The following is an 18,691-nucleotide window of genomic DNA, read 5'->3' on the forward strand; positions in this document are numbered from 1 at the left end:
TAGGCTGAGCAAGGTAAAAGCTTATTTCTCCTCTCCAGCTGAATCTGTCCAGTTGTAAAGCTTTGGCAGAAGGAGGAAGGGCCCCTCTTTGCACAGCCGACAGTCACATGATATGCAGACCAGAACAAAATTAAATAAACTAGACTTAGGCTTGCTCAGCAATTACATTATTCCTGTTTACAATTATGTTTAAATATCACTAAGTTACCTTAAATTCTCCACACAAGGCACATGTTGGGGAGAGAAATAAGTCTGCACTAGGGAAAACAAAAAGTATGTTTATATAATTAAGACAGTTTCATAATACACTCCACTGAGCTGAATTACAATTCTGAATTAAGGTTAAGAGTTGCATAACCAATGCTACTAATATTTTAAAGTTTTTAACTTTGCAATCCCAAGATCCTTTAAAACCCCTTTTTTGGGGGGGCCAAGTAACACAAAATACATGAGATCAAATATAAATTTTCAAAATTCTGTAACATAGAGGTTAACACCTTTAGAAGTTGGCCATGCATCCCCAGCTTGTTGAATTACTGCAGAAATCACAAATGCTGTAATTTACTGCAAAGAAATTACCTACAGTGCATCAGTGTGCATGCACATGCAAATTGTATTACAAATGAAAAAGCTGTAGCTTTGACATCAGAAATAACAATAGCTTATGAAAAGCAGTTATTAATTCACCACTTAAAGCTGTGGGGATAAAGTCAAGTTATACAGAACAAAAGGCTGCTATATACCAGATCCTTGCTTTATTATATCACTTAATCTGAAACATAACAGGAGTCAGTAGGAATCAGCCATAGACTACAGGAGACATTCTGAAAGGTTATCTTTGAAAAGTCAAGCTCTGCAAATGAGATTTATCTGAGCAAAGCAAAGAACTGCTTTGGAGGGAATCACCTGAACTTTCTCTACAGGGGATGGGGAGGGCTGGGGGGTGTGTGGGTAGGAGAAATTAGGGTGAAATTAGTCTGGTTTGTTTGAAACACCACCCTTGATCTCTCCATATAGAGAGAACTTCAGATCACCAGCTCACAGATGTAGCCATTACACATATTCACAGTCAAGAAGGTGGCATCCTACTCTGGTTTTGTCAAGAAACAATGAAGGGTTTTGAGGGCCTTTGACTTCCTCTGTTTCAGTTTGTTAACAGATGTTAAACATTTTATGCTGCTTCCATTGAAAAGATAAAAGTCAGCCACAGCTGCAAAATCTGTAACAACTTCTTCACAATGGCAGAACTCCAGAAAAGTCCAGCAGTATTTAACACCTCACAGTCTGCATGGAATATAAGAGTGTGCAGCAAATAAAGTGAGACTTAAAGAATTACACGTTTTGCCTATCCTGTGCTTTAAATGAATAAAGTGGAAAATAACATGCAACAATGTAAATACAACCTGTATTACAGTAACTATATATAGGGAATCTCATGGTTACAGGCCTCAATTCTGGCATATTCTAACTTTAGCAAGTTCTCTTAGAATATGGGCTTTGGTTTGTGAGACATTTCATCAAAAAGTAAAGAAAACCCAAACTTTTCTAAATTTTTTATTTGTGTTTTTACTTATATAGCAGCAGTGAAAAAAAAATCTATATTATAAAAATAATTTTCCTCCTTAAAATGAATTAAAAAGAAAAAAAGAGTAGGATCGGGTTTTAGGGAGTCAGACACAATCATTCAATGTTGAATTGCAGTTGTCATCTCACCAGATATTGGCATCTAGGTGAAATTTATTACTATAGAAGTCTGAAGGTCTGAAGACAAAGCCAGACCTAGGCACCTTAGGCTCTCTTTCTAAAACAAAGCTAGGAACAGAATATCCTGAGAAGTAATTATTCTGAAAAGGCTTGAAAGACTGCTTAGTGTAAGTCACTGAAGCTTACCTTGTCTGGCTTGAGGTACCTAATTCTCACCCCTGACTGGGAGTTTGGGTGGCAACTTCAGTGCTAGGCATTAACTTTTAGATGCCCAAATTAGGGTGCATTAATTCCATCTTAAATTTCCACATGCAGACAGGGTAACTATAAATCCCATTCAGTAATAAGCACATAGAATCATACCACTGGACTAAAATGAAACTTTACTAAAACTGGTGGACGCAACCCTTCAGTTAAAAAAGCTCATGTGTTTAGGAAAGAGTCACAGACTATATGTCAAAGGCACATGTCACTGTCCAAAATAACATGTGAGATTATTCTATGATTTTTGCAAAAGAGGAATTTGGCAGAACACTGCTTTAGCACAAGTGAACCAGTAAGAGTGAGAATGTGTGAGGTCTATCACCCAAAAAATTAAGGGTGAGCAAAGTATAGGACAATAGTTTGAAGGATACAAGTGATCTGTAGGAACATTAGGCCCTTCTGCTATAAGGCTGCTCCCAGCTCATAAGGTGTTGGTTTATAATGAATCATTACTGCTAAGGTCCTCAGCACACAACTCTTGTTAATAAGACTATTGCATTCTATCCTACTTCCAATACATTCCAGTCCTCCAGGTAATTCCAGTCCTCTGCTGTGGTATTTCAGTGCTCTTTTGCTTGACAATGATTTCCTTAATAGACAGTTGGCAGTATGGAAACTTTGAGCCTAGATGGATTCCGTGTTTTCTTCTGTATTTTCTTGAAAACAAAAAAAATTTAAGTGGAACACGGCCAAAGAATTTTGTGGCTGAGCAACTTAGAATCATTGAATCCTTAGAAGTTGAGACAGACCTTTAAGATCATTGAGTCAAATAGTACCTACCAGCACCAAGGAGAATAAAAACCTCAACACACTACTGGGCACTTGCTAGCAGTGTTTTATATTCACATGCCAGTCACAGCTTGGACTCTGTAGCCAAAGTCACAGCAATCAGCATGCATTTATACCAGAGTGACCAAACTCAGTGCCCCTGAAGTGGTGCTAATGCAATCATTCCCTGTGTGATTATGAGAGATACATTTGAACCAGTATTTTCAGTCTGAATACAGCTTAAAAGCATGTTATCAAATGAATATATTTAAAACAGTCTAAGGCTTCTGTTATCAGAAATTGTCTAAAAAGTACTGAAAAGCTGTTACTACTACTTATTTTTTTTCAGATTGCCCCTAAAAACAATAAAGCAAAAGTTAAGTGAAAAAAAAAATTTGCAGCTTTACTGCAATGCATGCAATCCTGGAATAATTTTGAATAACCTAATGGCCAAGCTAAATAAGAACCTTGCAAATCCACTCCATACAGAAAATAGATAATTGCTTATAGCTACTGCAAGCCTGGACTGAAGGGCTACCCATATTAGTAAGTGCACATAAGGCAAAAACCATAGGAAATAGTACTTATTCACTGCAGGTCACAGATTAGCCCCTTCTCTGTAACTCAGGAATTTCAAGCTCACTTTAATCTAGTGTAATTGAGCTAACCAGCTCTTACATTAAAAAGTAATGATTAAGTTAAATTTCTTGCAGACTTTCTGTACCTAAAACAAACATGCAGTATGCCTCTGGCAAAGAAGGATACTAATTATAGGATTGACTCATAAGATGAAAGGTTGCACAAGTTACTACTAGAAACTGAAGTATGGTAAGCTGCTTTGAAAAAACACATTGAAATTCTCATAGTCTGCAGTTGAGAATTTAATGTCCTAACTGTACCTAACAGTGTCAAGAACCAAAACTAAATATGCTTGCAAACTGCTTGTTCACATTTTAGATGAACAAGTTAGAAGTGAATACAGTGATTTCTTCATCATTCTATAATAAGGATTTTAAAAAATGTAATAAAGAAGTGAGATCTACAGTGACTTTTTATTACATGAAAACATGCAAAATTCAGTATTTTTGGCCATTCTTAGCTTTCTTTTGTTATATAAAACATAGTCTTACAATGGGTATTCAAGGATTCATTGCTTGACTTCACTCTTAAGGCAACAATTAATTCCCTAATTTAACAGGAATCATAAAAGAAAGTTTCCAACATCTCCAAGGCTTCAGACATCTCTGGGAAAGGATATGTGAGTTCAAAAGTTGTATCTCCTGCTGCAGCTTTCACTGGGATTAGCAGATAGAGTTGCCAGCTGTGAGTTGGAAGAAAGATAGAAAATATGCTCTGTGTGTTGTCATGAACTGATCAGATACAACCTTCTGAAGGCAGATGGGTCCTGCTTATGGGAACTCCTATTATCAGCTGCATGAGCTTGGGATGGGAATTAATGAAATAAATAAAATTTGATTTATTTTAAAAATCACATGTTGACATTACTACTTTCATTTTAAGATATATACTGTCCATCATATTCTAACAAGAAACAAGGAATGTATTTTCAAGCCACACTGTGGAATACTCTGTTCTCTCCAAAATACACTAATACATGCTTTAGAAGATAAAAATGGATTACATATAACTAGTGCAATTCTCATGCTGAAACTAGACAGCCAAGGCCGCTCTGAGCAATTCAGCTTGGTCAAACTTCACATCAACTTCATCTACTTTAAGATTTACTGGATTATGACCGTATATATTTTATATATTACATTTCCAGAGATTATAAACAAGTAGTATTAAAAACAGATATTTCTATTCCTATTTTATTCTATTATTTCCATGTATATTAGGGAGCTGTTTACATTATATTTGTTCACTCTGAAATAATTTAATATTTATATTCCTAACACCTTACTAAGTAGAGACTGCTAATACTAATCTAGATTTTATATTAGATAGACTGTTTTCTTAAAGTTTTGAATTTTAGTATTCAAATTTTTCTGTTCTTTCCCTCCAGTCATAATAAATGAACAGTTTCAAGAGGTTCAGAAATTATAATTTGTTTTCCATTATTTTCTTTTCTGTACATTTTCTGCCATCAACAAATGTGGTAGGAGTTTATGCCACAACCTTCTCATCTCAGCAAATGCACTAACGTGCACTTCACTACGTGCTCTCTCTTCACTACTCCTTCATTTGTTTTTGGAAAATCTGAGAATTCTTTGTCCAAGATCTGTTACTCTGTCAGCACAGACAAATTAGTCATCATGGTCAAAAAGGATTAAATGGGATAAATAACAACAATATAGATACACTGTGTTCACCTAGGAAAGCAAACTGAAAAACCCGCAATTCTGTTCTTAACATGTGTCTTAAAAAGTTTACAATAACACTTAAATTTACAATTCTGAAATTATTTTTAGCAGACAAAAATGACAACTGTCACACCTATGGGCCACTGGCAACATTTACCATGCTTAAATACACAATAGCTAAAAGCAATGGAAGGCAAATTCCCAGTTCTCAGAAATCCAGCCTTCTGTGGCAAGGAAGAAAAAAGCAGTTTCCCCACAAAGAATAAAAAACTGTCAGGAAGGAAAATTCTTGTACAGATCGAGAGAATAGTGTGATGCAGGCATTAAAGAAATGATCCATGTCCTCAATAATAACCACCTGAGAGGTGTTCCATCAATAAAGCCAACTCAGTTCTTAACTCAGAACTTAAAAGAGAGTGATGTGGAGTGACAGGAGATGCTTGACTGTGAGCAAGAAAGCCTTTTGCAACTGCAGCAGTGTCTGTGAGAGACATCAGCACCAGTGTGGGACACAAGCTCATCCAGTTCTGGAAGAGAAAACCTTATGGCTGCATCCCACTTGTGTTACAACACAAGCCTGCACAAAGTAACAGCAGGAAAGGACTAGGAAAGAACTAGGCTTTTCCAGTTTGGGATTTTTCCTCTGTTGCACAAGCTACAGCATTCCTTCATATATAAAAACTCCTCAGTATGGAACTTTTTACATATATTTTGATCCAGAAGAACGTGTCACAATCCATCTCACACAGCTCTAATTATGGAAACCTGTGTGAAATCAATCTAACAAACCATGTTTTGTCAAAAGAAAAATCACATATTATAATTACATATGTAGTTAAAGGGAAGGTTTAACAATTTTTTGGGAAATTGACACACAGAAAAGGGAGATTCAAAGCAAGTTCTCTAAAGCCTCCAGAAAGAAACACTACCAAGACTCATGCATTAAAATCCAAATTTTTTTTGGCTTTGTACTTCTACTGCAAACTCTGTTACTGAACCATATCCTGGTCTTGCATACTCCACAAAAATATTTATTTGTATATAAAGGATATTTTGTCTTTTTACACAGAAAATATTTGCATTTCAGAAGAGCAAATGCAATTATAATGAGGGAAAGACAAGAAGACAATACATTTCTGAATTAAAAGGGGCTAAACCCACACCAGTTAACACAGCAGAATGTCTTCTAGTGATTTTTTTTGTAGATTCATTCCCTGATGTAGAGGATTACTCATTACAGTGCATGAAGCAATGCACTATATACCTTTGCAAAGCCTTTAGAGTGTCATATTTAGCTTTTTAAGTTTCCATTGGATGTTATCAACAGATGTCCTTTATGACTTGTTGGTCAGTCTCAATGCATCTAATAATAAAAATTTGAGATTAAAGAGCAGAATAATTGAAAGTCTGACCCAATCACCTGTACTTTACACACATAATGCAGGAAGTAGGGAATAGAGTTGAGTTGATTAGTCAGATAATAATTTAAATGGAAATTCACTAACTTATAACCTGAGTTTTACTTCAAAAACACAACTCAAATTCTTAAGTGTTTGAACAATTTCTAGTCAAAAAAAGAACAGTCTTACTGGTATACTTTCATCAGGATATCCAAACAGGAAACAGAGCAGATAAGCTTTTCCCCTCATTTTGAAAAGCTATGAGTAGTAAATTAGATTCTATTATTTAACCATGACTGGGTTGCAGTCAGAATGTGAAAATTATAAATTGTGTAATTATCTCAGCAAGCGATCTTAGAGCCATTGAGCTCTATTGCAACTTGCTAATTTGAGAAGGCACGAAACCAGCATCTCAAACAGGCCCAGGCCCTGCAGTGCCAAGCAGGCAACACCTGGGCAGCATCCTCAGTGCTGGGAACATACCTGGGACAGGAACACACTGCTGAGGTAAGAACCAAAGAGTAACGGCGGGCAGCCAACACACAATCAGCACACATGGGAAGGGAAGAATTCTGCACTCGAAGGAGTCACCGAGAAAAGGACACCCAGACATTATCCCAACCTGCTCTGCTGAGTTTGCCATCAGAAGGCATCACAGATCAGACTGTTCAGAGATGAGCAACAGAGCAATTAGCTCGTAGATCCTGATGGCTTTGGCAGCAGCTGCACATGTAACTGCTTGGTGCTGCAAAAGCCTTTGGATAACCACTGAAGGGTACAGAGAAATTTGGAGGTGCCTCCTTAAATTCCAATTCCATTACCTCTTGGATCAGCTGTGATAGAGAAAGTGGTCTGTATTGTCCAGTTATACACCTGTTAGAGCATCCTGCTCAGTCCATGCATAGGTACTTCCTTCCAGGACAGTCACAGCAAAGCAGGTAAATCAAACCTTTCAGCCTAAACTAAAGCTGCAATGTGTCCAGGCCTCCTGGACCCAGAATTAGTGGAATACTCCTGGAGACCAAATGAATTGTTGAGGTCCCTTGGGCTTTTAAATGTTTGCACAGTTAGGTAGCTGTCAAGCAGGACAGTTGGTGATGCAATTTTGGAGTCAGAATCCTGGGTCTTTTTGAATATTTACACCTTACATACCTCTAGATACTTGACAGGGCTAATGTTACCTATCCTGAGATGCCCCTAAAGCATTTGCTACTAGCCTAGTTCTTTCAGTTTGTAGCTTGAATTGGCTACTTGAAGCACGCTTAGTGAAATGAAATTTCACTGTGCAAAGAAATCTAAGTTAGACTTTAGGTAGCAGGTACAAAATAAGGACCCTGCTTATTGTCATTGTAAGAGCTTCAAAGAAGATAAAGAAATTTCAAACACTCATTACTTGAGGTAACTGTAGACTTTCATAATGGAGAAGACATGCTATACTAAGTACTTCTGTTCTACAGAAATTACTAGTAAGTGAATCAATTCATTGGAAGAGCCCTCACACCTACAGTTTTGCAGAATTAAGCTGTAATAGGTGTGAGTAGAAATCTTTCTGATAAAACAAATTTTCCACTGTAAAAAAAGTAACTGAATGGTTGAAAACATTTAAGGATAGTGCAACAAAGTGGGCAGAAGTTCACTATTTTAAACTGACTGGATGCCCTGAGAGCTTCAGCTTCCAAATCTTGATTCCTTGGTAAATTCCTTGGTAAAGTGTCTGGCTTACTTAACAGAAATTCTGTTAAGTTTGGGAGCTGCAACTCCTTGCAACGTAATTTCAATTATAAAGCTAAATTTTCTTCTATGGAAAATTTGTGGTGTTTTTTTTGTTTGTTTAGGCTTGGTTTTATTTTTAATTTTTTTTTTAAGAGGTGTAGACAGGATAGCAGATAGAAACAAAGGAAACAATTCTTACCCTTTATGTCTTCTAACCAGAATACATATGTAGTGTTAACAAGCTACATAATGAAGTGCCTTCCATACATATAGGCAAAGAAATGAGAGGTACATGCAAGGAAAGTTGATGAGAGTAAGCTGGGAAAGTTTTAGAACATGATTAAACTGCAATGTATTTGAATTTCCTCTCCATTAAGTAACACTTCAGAACTATTTAAACTCATTTTAGTGGTAATACCTCTATTGTTAAAATAAAGAAAAATCTGCCCTCTCTTTTTTTTTAACATTTTTAGAAGAGTAGCCCAACATATAAAGTAAATTCATAACAGTAAGAAAAGGAGCTGTTTGACTCTAAGTTATACATGAACCTCAATGGGTCAGAACCAACTCAATTACCAAGGACAATAAATTAAAAATGTTTAGGTTTCCTAGGTTAACTCTCTTTATGATGAGTGAAATAAATGAAATTGTAATAAAACTTTTTAAGACATGAATAGCAATTCACATCTCTCTTAAACACCTCATGGAATTTGTTTCAGACTTCCTGAAGATAAGTTACTCTATCATCAGGTCACATATGGAAAATATCAGACTGACTTACTACATTTTTATAAAAGTCTACATTTCAGTTTTTAAATAATGGGAAGGCAATGTCTCTGTAGTAAAACAGTAATGATATTTATAAGCTCATGATGCTATTATCTGTACATAAATTAGCTGTCACTGCTTATGAATGTTGTGAAAGTTTTATGCAATATTCCAGCTGCTTTTTATCACAGTGTTCAAAATAGCAAAGAGGACTATGAGAGATGCTGTTAGGTAACCTCAAATCAGACCAAATACTGAAATAATAAGGGAATATATGTTGGAACAGAACCAAATAATTAAGAATAATTTCACTTGCTATATACTTCAGAAGCCATTTGCCTCACTCACATAAGCAGCCTTCCTTGAAAGGCTGCTTTGCATTAGTAATACAAAGTTTACTATACAAAGCAACCAAATAAAATTACAGAAAAACTCAGTTGATGGAAAAACATTATCTGGAGCCTGACAGCTTTAAAGTCACAAAATTCTCTAAACAAAAAGAAGAAAGTGACACAAATAAATTAAAAATCCACTATATAAACAGTGGAACTAATGTGGAATTGAATGTCATCCAAAAGTTACTTTTAAGTTAAAAAGCTGTATTTATGTTTAGTGAAATAATAAAAAAAGTTTCAGCAAAGCTGAGACAGTGGGATTTTTTCTGTTTTACCACTAGTGAAATTATTTTACTGAATATACATGCAGCCAGCAATCTTCCAGGTCCCCCTTTACAAAACAATATAAGTTATAACCCTGCAGAATGCAATTTTTACCTTTTCAGCTTCTTTGCTCTGATGTTTAGTCCTTACATACCCCCAATACCCATTACACTCATATGAAAGTTTACAAAGTCACAGATCCTAATCTTGTTAATGTAAATAAGTACGTCTATGTGAAATCTTACTTTTCCTACACCATCTACTTTTAACACCAGGAAGAAGGAAATAACACCAGATTTTGTCCCCTAAATAGTACTTTTCATTAGTGAAACAACACAGATTGTAGATTTGAAGAGTGACACTCCGCTCCAGAACACTTATATTTAGTTCCCAGATAAAACAATACTGAAAACCTACAGAAAGTAACTAATAAAAAATCTACACAAGAAAACTGTAAGGGGAACTTTGTGATCAACCTTAGTTAAGGCAGTCAAAATGTCATAGGAGTTCCTTAAAGGAACAAAATTTAAAGCAGGTAAGATATGGATGCCTCAAGAAAATGTAATGTTTTCACATTTAATGATCTTCTTTATGTATTTTGTCTCAACAAGCCATAGTCTCTACTTTTATTCCACACTTAGTAAAAAACTGTTTATTTTCTACTTTGAGACATTCTTTATAATTGAAATCAACCTGGTTCATGGCAAAGCATCAATTTTAGACCTGACTGCCAGTTTATTTCAAATGCACATGATGTTACAATCAAACTGCAGATATGTCTACTGCTGTGACTTACTCAACAAAACATTTCTGCTTCATTGAAGCAAAGAATGTGTTTATTTCCTGGAACATGTAGAGACTAGTTTCCCAAGCTCCACACGGAATGGTATCCCTCCCCCATCCTGTTCCCCCCAGATTCCCATGCTCCTTGATCTATGCCATGAAGACAAGCAGAAATAGTCATGGAGAAGGAAGAATGAATTTGGCTGGAAGACCTGTTTTTCATGATGTAAAAAATTAGTATTTCTATAAATGTAAAATACATTTATAAAAATGTATTTTACATACATTTCCATGTATGTTACCAGAGGAAAAAAAAGGACAAGTCTGTTCTTTTGGTGGCTGATTGGCTGTAAAATACTCTCTTTTGTCTAGGTGCTAATTTTCTCATTTCCTTGACTCTTTCAATTTATTCCAAATTAACTGTTTGTACAGCCAAATTCTACACTGAATTTGCATAAAAGTGGAACATCACTGATTTTATATTGATAGAGTGAAGAACATTAATGTGGAAGTTCTAGGAACTATTTTTGTAATACATCTCAAAAAAGTTCCATGCCACAGGCTCTTCTGCTTAGTAGAAAGCCTGTCCAGAAACAAAGGATTCTTGTGACTCTGGGGCTTTTCTGCATTTTGAGTTGAACAATACAAAAGGAACCACTTGTAAGAATATCTGACATAATTCTCTTGCTTCAATTTTAATCTGCCATCGTCTTATGACTGAAAGAAGGTCAGTATGACTTCTAATGGTGGGGTGGGTTTTTTTTTTTGTTTATTTGCTAAGACAGACCAGCTGAAAACATAATGGTTGTTCCAAGGAAGCAATGGTATCTTCGGAAAATCTGCTCATTACCTGAACCATTCCCATATCGCTCCTTAACTTGTGCCACCACAAGTGTTTTGAGGTCAATGGGCTAATTAGATTTAAAAATAACCTTTAGAAGGGAGTTATTTTAATTCTTTTTCTATCACAGACAGAGTCACAGCCTAGCTTACTGAGCAGTTTCAGTAACATTTTAAGCATAACTTTGCACAAAACACAACAGTGGCCTGAGCAGACAGGGAGTGAACTCTACAAATGTAAATTGGTACTAAGAAAAAAAGAATCATTGAACTGTATCAGCATTACTGTTTCAACACTTTTGGTCAGTCTATATTACTTTCTATTTCAGAATTTACATCTATGATAAATTCTAATTCCACTCTAATTCCCAGTTGAAAGAATTCATATTCTGTCATTCAGATGAGAAAAAAAATTTCTTCAGGTGAGAAAAACGTCTTCAGTTTACAAAGTGAGCATAAATCACAATTTTAAAAACATGCTTTCATTTCTAATGTTTAGATGCTGACCAAATACATAAGATTGGTATGTACAGTTTATTTACCTGAACTAAGTAAATTAAAATATAACTATATAATTGTGTATTTAATTTTCTGACATTTTAAAAACACACGTAAGTCATTGTGTCCCCCTTTAAAGTTTGCACAAAGGTGATAGCAATCCTCCTGGCCTCTAATACTCTCTTTACTTGTTCATTATAGAATCCTTTCAACTTTGCCTCCAGCAATTCACAAACTCATTTTTTCATGAGTAAATATTTAAACCAGATCTGTTTTAAAATGTCTACAGAAAGGAGATAAAAGTAAGTATTTAGATTTATAGCTGACTGGGTAATAATCAACTGCTACTAGAAAGAATTTGATCCATGTCTGAGCTTTAACATGAACCTGTAGTCCAGGTAGGGGGCTGTGAGCCTTTGTGCCCTTATGGTAATGTTCTTAAGCAAACAAAAGATTGCCACACACCTTGGAGGACAATTAATTCATTGAAACAGGACATTTAAACTTTTCCTTTTCATCTGTAACATAAGAGCTAGCTGCACTAATATTTGACTTTCTGTTTCACAGTGGAAAGAGAGAAGGATAAGAAAGGCAGAGAATTAGAACTCAGTTCTCTGACCATTGAGAGCTTGTCCCACACACTCAATGGTCTGTCTCCACTTAGCTTCATGTAATGCAGTCTAAACTATCAAAATACATCCATTATTGAAATAGACCACTAACATTTTCAGCATGACATGGAAAATGTTCCACACATTATTTATGTATCCTTACAGAACCATGGCTTTTACTTGGACCTAAATTTCCCCCTATTTGATGCTAAGTAAAACTCAAAAGTACTTCAGGTCATTTAGTGACTGTTGTAGGAAAAGCATCCTAGGCTGCTTGAGGAAAGCACTTACACTTTCCAAAACTGAGGCTGCTGTTAGTACCTGAAGAATCAACACACAAATTCTGAACAAAAGCCTTCTGAAAACCACAGCAACATATGGCAACTGTACTTCATGTAGGATTTCTGTTATTTAGGATTTTAATGGGCGGTTACTATTCAAATAACAAACATTTTAATGATTTCAAACCTTTTATTATTGCTTCTGTAAAAGCTAGAAATACTTGCCAATTCTCACAACTTTGCTGTTACCACTTCTGTTATTTAGCCAAAGGTGGTGTGCCAGCCATGAGAGTAGGGAATGAAAATGTCTCTAATCTGCATTTACCACTGCAGCTTGTGCCAGAGAAAATGCTCTTTTCTATGGGGCTGCCTGTTGTCCATTTAAAATGAGTAATAGCTTCTTAATGGTTCAATTTAGGATCCAAGCTCAGGCTCAATTACAAAAGCCAAATCACTATAAACTAAACAATCTGAGTTATTTCAGAAAACTTGGCAACTGTTCTTTCATCACCTTTTCAAAATAATAATTTGTGACTTTGAAAAATATGAAATACACAAGTCCCTAATTACAGTCAAAGCCGAATGATAAGGCAAATAATTTCCTAATCCCTGTCTTTGATTATGCTACAGAACAGAATTCATGTTTGAAGAGCACACTTTCTTAGAAGGAAACAAACAAGAAAAGAGAAAAAACATGTAAAATGAATTTATGAGTTAGAGATCCTCCATTAGAATAACATTGTTCCACTTTACATTTCGCTAAGTTTCTGTTTTATTGCAGCTAAAAAAAAGATTAAAAACAGATGAAGGGGATAATACTGAATTTGCCCAGTTGAAGGAATTAAAATGCATACATATATGAAATGGCCTGTCTATACTCTGCCTCGAAATAACTTCTGCAACTCATTGAATTTGAGTGATTTACTTCAGTAAGTTGAGATCAGCATTTCATTCTTGGCATCGAACTCGACAGTGTTTGATATGAAGAACATTCTTTCTAAACACTGTAAGATATTGTCTAGACTACAAAAATAGCTGAACATTTTTGAATTTACTTTCTAGGCTTATGTTATACATGGGCATGAGTTACTGCTGCAAACATTGGAACTTATTTGACTTATTCTCTGATTTACCGGCTTTGAGTGTTGCAGTCCTTAAAAGTTTTCATAGAAGTGGAAAATGTTTGAAAATCTGGTTTTAGAAGTTTATTACCCAAAAGGCACTAAAACTAGGATGGAAACAAAAGAAGAAAGTTTGATTTATTTGAAAAAAGACTATATAAGCAATATACGAAATGCTGAAGAAGAATTATTTCATTGAAGTTAATACAATATAAAACTATTGAAAAGTATGGGTTTAATGCACAATAGTATACTCTTGATTCCATTTTAATTTTACACAATTAAAAAAAAAAGAAATTATATTTATATAATTTCTGTGTGTATTTATCAAAGTAGCACAAAGTATTTTAGGAACCTGACAATTTATTCTTTCTATAAACAAATGTTCTGGTTTGAACTAGGGGAAAAAACTGCTAAAACATAATTTCCCCATTACAGAAAAACACAAGTAAACCCAAGATTTTCCACATAATTATTTTGAATCACATGCATTTTTTTTTTATTTTATAAAGTAGACAGCAATAAACAGAAAAAGAATAGTTCACTCTTTTAATTGAATTAAAAACATGATGCAATGTAGACCACCAGCAGTTTTGGAAGAAGTGGTAACAAGGCTTCTGTTACAGAATAAAGAAATTCTCTCCTTTTGAAGAGATTCTAATTCTCTCATTGGCAAAAAGCAAATAGAGAAACCAATTAATTACTTCCTTCTTACAGTATACAAGAATATAACGTTATTGTCTATATTGTTCTCTCCCACTGTAACCTTAGTATAAAAGTTATTTTTAAACATATCAACAAATACCTTTTTGGGTGTCAGGAAAAGATACTACCCTACCTGATAGTTGTCAGAGGGTCTAGGAAGATTGCTTCTCTTTTGGCATTAACACAGAAATTAAAAAATTGTAAGACAAGATCAGAAATGGAGTCAAGACTCCCTGACCATGTGGTGTGACAGGAATGTTTAGCCGCAAGGGACTGGCTATTTGTGGGTACTGAACTGGCTGAAATGTAAGATCAAAATAATTTACTAACAAGAAAATGAATTTTAAAGAGTTTGTAACTGTGACTATAATTTTTTTTTTCCAGGCTTTAAAGTTAAAAGAGAAAACACTGTAAAGGAAAACCAGCACTTACAGTGAGGCTCATAGGGAGGAGGAGGATCACCACAAGGAACACATTCCATGTCTTGAAAGCCTCCAAGCTTAGTCTTCCTGTAAAATCTAGAAGACAGAAGAATGTGAAAAAAAATAGTTAATCAAAACCAGTTATTATTCCTCACAAAATAATTCAGATGTTTTAACAAAATCTCTATAATTGCAAGTTTTGTCAATCTGTGTCTCAATGTAAACAATCAGAAAATAGAAGAAAATAAAAGTAAATAAAAGTACAGTAGCTATTAATTAATAGTACAAGACAGATCGAAAATAAATTGAGGAAAACATCTAGATCTGTTAGTCCAAATGCCTGGTGACTATAATCTTATATTCAGAGAAGAAATAAACAGTTCTGGAGATTTCAGACAGAAATCAATATCCCATTTTCCACACAGATCACAACATACATGACACACATTAAGAACTTACCTTACGCAAGCTTAGTTACATGTCTAAAAAATGAAAGTGAAGCGATTGATCTATATATTACAAGGTAATTATCACCTCTAAAAATATCTAACAGGCCAGATATCAATGACATTTTATTTAAAGACCCTTCAAGAACTTAATTACTGAGCTAATGTCTGAAGATAATACTGACTACAGTGACTGGAAAAACCCTACATACCCAATCAGGGAACAAGAGTAGCACCAAAGAAAAAGCAGAACTTTAGAATGCTGTATTTCAAACTTTTATGTATGACATCCTCTGAAGAACTTACCTACAGCTTCTGACCAAATAGGTCTATTTTTCAATCATTCATTAGTACTAAGACAGAATCAGCAGCAGTGGCCTGTTCAAGATGAGTACATGAACATTTTTCTGTAGTGGTAGTGCGCATTAAATAAAAGGTACTAACACTACTGATGTTATATTCCTAACACTGCAAATGCCATTAAAGTATGAAGCTTTTATCAGCTAATGCAAACAGCTTTCCAACTGCTCAAGAAACTCCCACTTTATCAATGTGAACAGAAACAGATCCATAGGCTGCCAGACTGAGGGGTCACTGTGATCATTTACTCTGAACAAAACGTGTTAATATTTGTTTTCAGCTGAAATGCTCACTGTAGTATTTTGAAGCTGAACAATAGAGAATGGCATGTTGGAAATCCATGCAAAACAGAAATCAGTAAGACTGCTGAGAGGTAAAACATCAGTTAAACTATTTGGTTAGGCTAGCTGTGTCCTCCATTTGTTTGGGCAGCATCTAAACAAAAGTTTGAGTGGTGGTGTGTTTTAAAATTCTGTTACTCAGAACATCCAGAGCAGCTGTCCCGTGACTACCCTTGCCATGGCCATGACTCCCTCCCTCCTGCCTCCTGTTTCCAGCTTTGCTGCCAGAAAACTCAGGTTGTGCAAGCAGCTCTCATTTGAAAACATACTCAACACACCTATCTAGGAGGCATTTTTGACTGGAATACTGAGAAGCATTCCCATGTCCTCCAGTTTAACTTTACCTTTAATTAATGTCCTAATGTGGCTTCTTTTTTAATCCTTTCTCATCTTCCAAAATTCAGCTTATATTGTTTACAGAAGAAGAAAATCTTCTCCCTGATGACAACCAAGTAAGCCCTACAATACTTATACATTAATATGCTATAAAAGCATAAATCAATTTACCATGTGGCTGCAAGTAGTATCAAAAGTGGTTGTGAGTAACATCTATAATGCCTGGGGCTGCACCTTCTTCTACAGTGACCTAAGTGAAGATTAGCTACCAAACCTGCATTAAGTGCTTTTAAATGAAGAGATTTCACCTCTAGCTTGAGAAGAAATAATGGCAGAAGCTTCAACAGTGTTCAGGTATTTGATAGTTGGTATTAAAAAGAATTATATATATATATATATATAAAATAAAACAGCTGAAATATAGATACTAAACAAATGTATGCACTTTTAAGCTTGTCTGAAGTATATACTCTGAAAATATAAAGGCTGTAACAATTGCAAATCAGTTCTCACACACTACTCCTATCAGTTAAATTACCAGTTCAAAAAAGCAACAAAAATGTCTTTTTACAAATTCATGGCAGGTGTTTATAATATCAGAAGTTGGCAACAATGTAAAGAATAGCCTTTCAGAGATCTTAAGATTTAACAGTACAAACAGAGAAAATTAGTAACAGAGTTTTGGGATGACAGGACAACAAACAAAGCATGGCTCTTGATTTATAACAGCAGTTTTGGCAAACAATTCTTTCAGATTAATTTATGATTTTCAGCTAGGATCATGCGTTATGAATTTTAAAGAAAAGAAAGGTGAAAGAAATTTCAGACAATAAACCACAGCCACTGTTTTTGACTTAAGAATCTATGTGCATGAGAATTATTAGACATTGACATAAGGAGGGGAAAAATGCAAGCAAATAACGTGATAATTTTTAAAGCAGGTAGTAGTGTATGTTTTCAGATGTTTAAACATTTATAACAATAAACTAAGTCACCAGTAACACTGTTTGAAATATTTTGCTCAGGTGCTCTACAGACAATACTCTCAGACAATACCAAGTTGGTAATTATCAAGCCATTTTTGTAGATAATTATTACTGCAATTCAGAAATTATGTGCTCAGATAATACAGTAAGGCCAAGATTAGAACATAGGACCTTCATACATACACAAAGGGTACCAACATTTATCCAGGAAACATGAACAAGCAATTTTAATGTAAATTAGGTTAGAATTTGTTCAAATCTCATCTTCAGAAATGGTCTTACCCTGGTAAACAGTCCCCACATAGTGCATTGCTGGTGGCAGAACAGTTGGCCTTCTGAAAGCGGTTAACCAAGGCACAATCCAGACAAGGCTTGCACTTCTGAAAGCCCCAGTCTTCCTTGAATCTGTTTGGCCTGCATGTCATGCACTGTGCATCCTCCCCATATCCAAAGCCGCATTCCTGTAGGGATTAACAAGCAATAGCAAGCTATTCAGTCACTGAATGCGTGAACAAGAAGAGAATGCTGGGATAAAATGAAGACCTGGTGTAATTATTACTGAGAGTAGGTCTTTCTCGAGACAAAAGCCAGCCTTTCAGCAAGTTCAAATGTGTCTTCCACTGCTAATAATCTCCCTTACTTCTATAAGTAATACTTAGTCATCCATTTTATTCATGAAACCACTGTGCATTTGAATGATAAAGGGCTTCAAGGACTCCCACAGTTTCATTATTACTAGCTTATGGTAGAATTATTGAGCTGTCTGTTTTTTAATTAGGTCAGTCATGTGAAAGAGAAGAAACTGGGACAAGTGAAGTATGAAGGCACTTACTCAGTTACAAAAACAGCAAAGAAGCACTTTGATATTAAGGTTCATAGCTAAGGTGAACAAAGTTAATTGCCAAAGAGAGTGCACTGATCTTCAAAAGCTTAGGACTTCTGTTACCAAATAAACCAGAGCTGGTTAATGACCATCAGCTAGGCACAAAATGTTGCTTAGCCACTAAGAATCTCAAAAACTCAATCCACTACAGTTCAAACAGTTCTCAGACTGTTGGAAAAGTTTAATAGATCTGCAGATCACAGGGAGGCACAATATTTTACTATACAAGTAATATTGTTATGGTTGATTATTTCTGCCAAATTTAGCAGTTTAAAGGCTTTATTTCTATTCATTTGCAAAAGGGAACCTAATACAATGGACAAGCTGCAAAGATAAACACCAAGCCATAGGTAAGTTTGGGGACTGAATCCTATGAACTGATTACCAAGAACTATCAATCAACTTCTTAAGAACTATCAATCAACTTCTTAGGAGTTATCAAGTTACTAGGAACTGCTATTCCCTCTTATCATCCAAA

General features: G+C 35.2%; 1 protein-coding gene across 3 annotated transcripts in view; it reads right to left on the reverse strand.

Moving 5' to 3' along the window:
* TNFRSF19 (TNF receptor superfamily member 19) overlaps positions 1 to 18,691 on the reverse strand; it is a 56,907-nt gene that overhangs the window by 17,481 nt on the left and 20,735 nt on the right. For all 3 annotated transcript variants that reach the window (XM_064409206.1, XM_064409207.1, XM_064409208.1), the window contains 2 exons: positions 17,613 to 17,791; positions 14,872 to 14,957 (listed from right to left, as the gene is read on the reverse strand). In XM_064409206.1, coding sequence (XP_064265276.1) covers positions 14,872 to 14,957; positions 17,613 to 17,791 — 265 coding nt within the window. The remainder of the gene's footprint in view (positions 1 to 14,871; positions 14,958 to 17,612; positions 17,792 to 18,691) is intronic.

Source organism: Passer domesticus, chromosome 2, assembly GCF_036417665.1.
Source record: "Passer domesticus isolate bPasDom1 chromosome 2, bPasDom1.hap1, whole genome shotgun sequence".
In the NCBI taxonomy this organism is placed as follows: Eukaryota; Metazoa; Chordata; class Aves; order Passeriformes; family Passeridae; genus Passer; species Passer domesticus.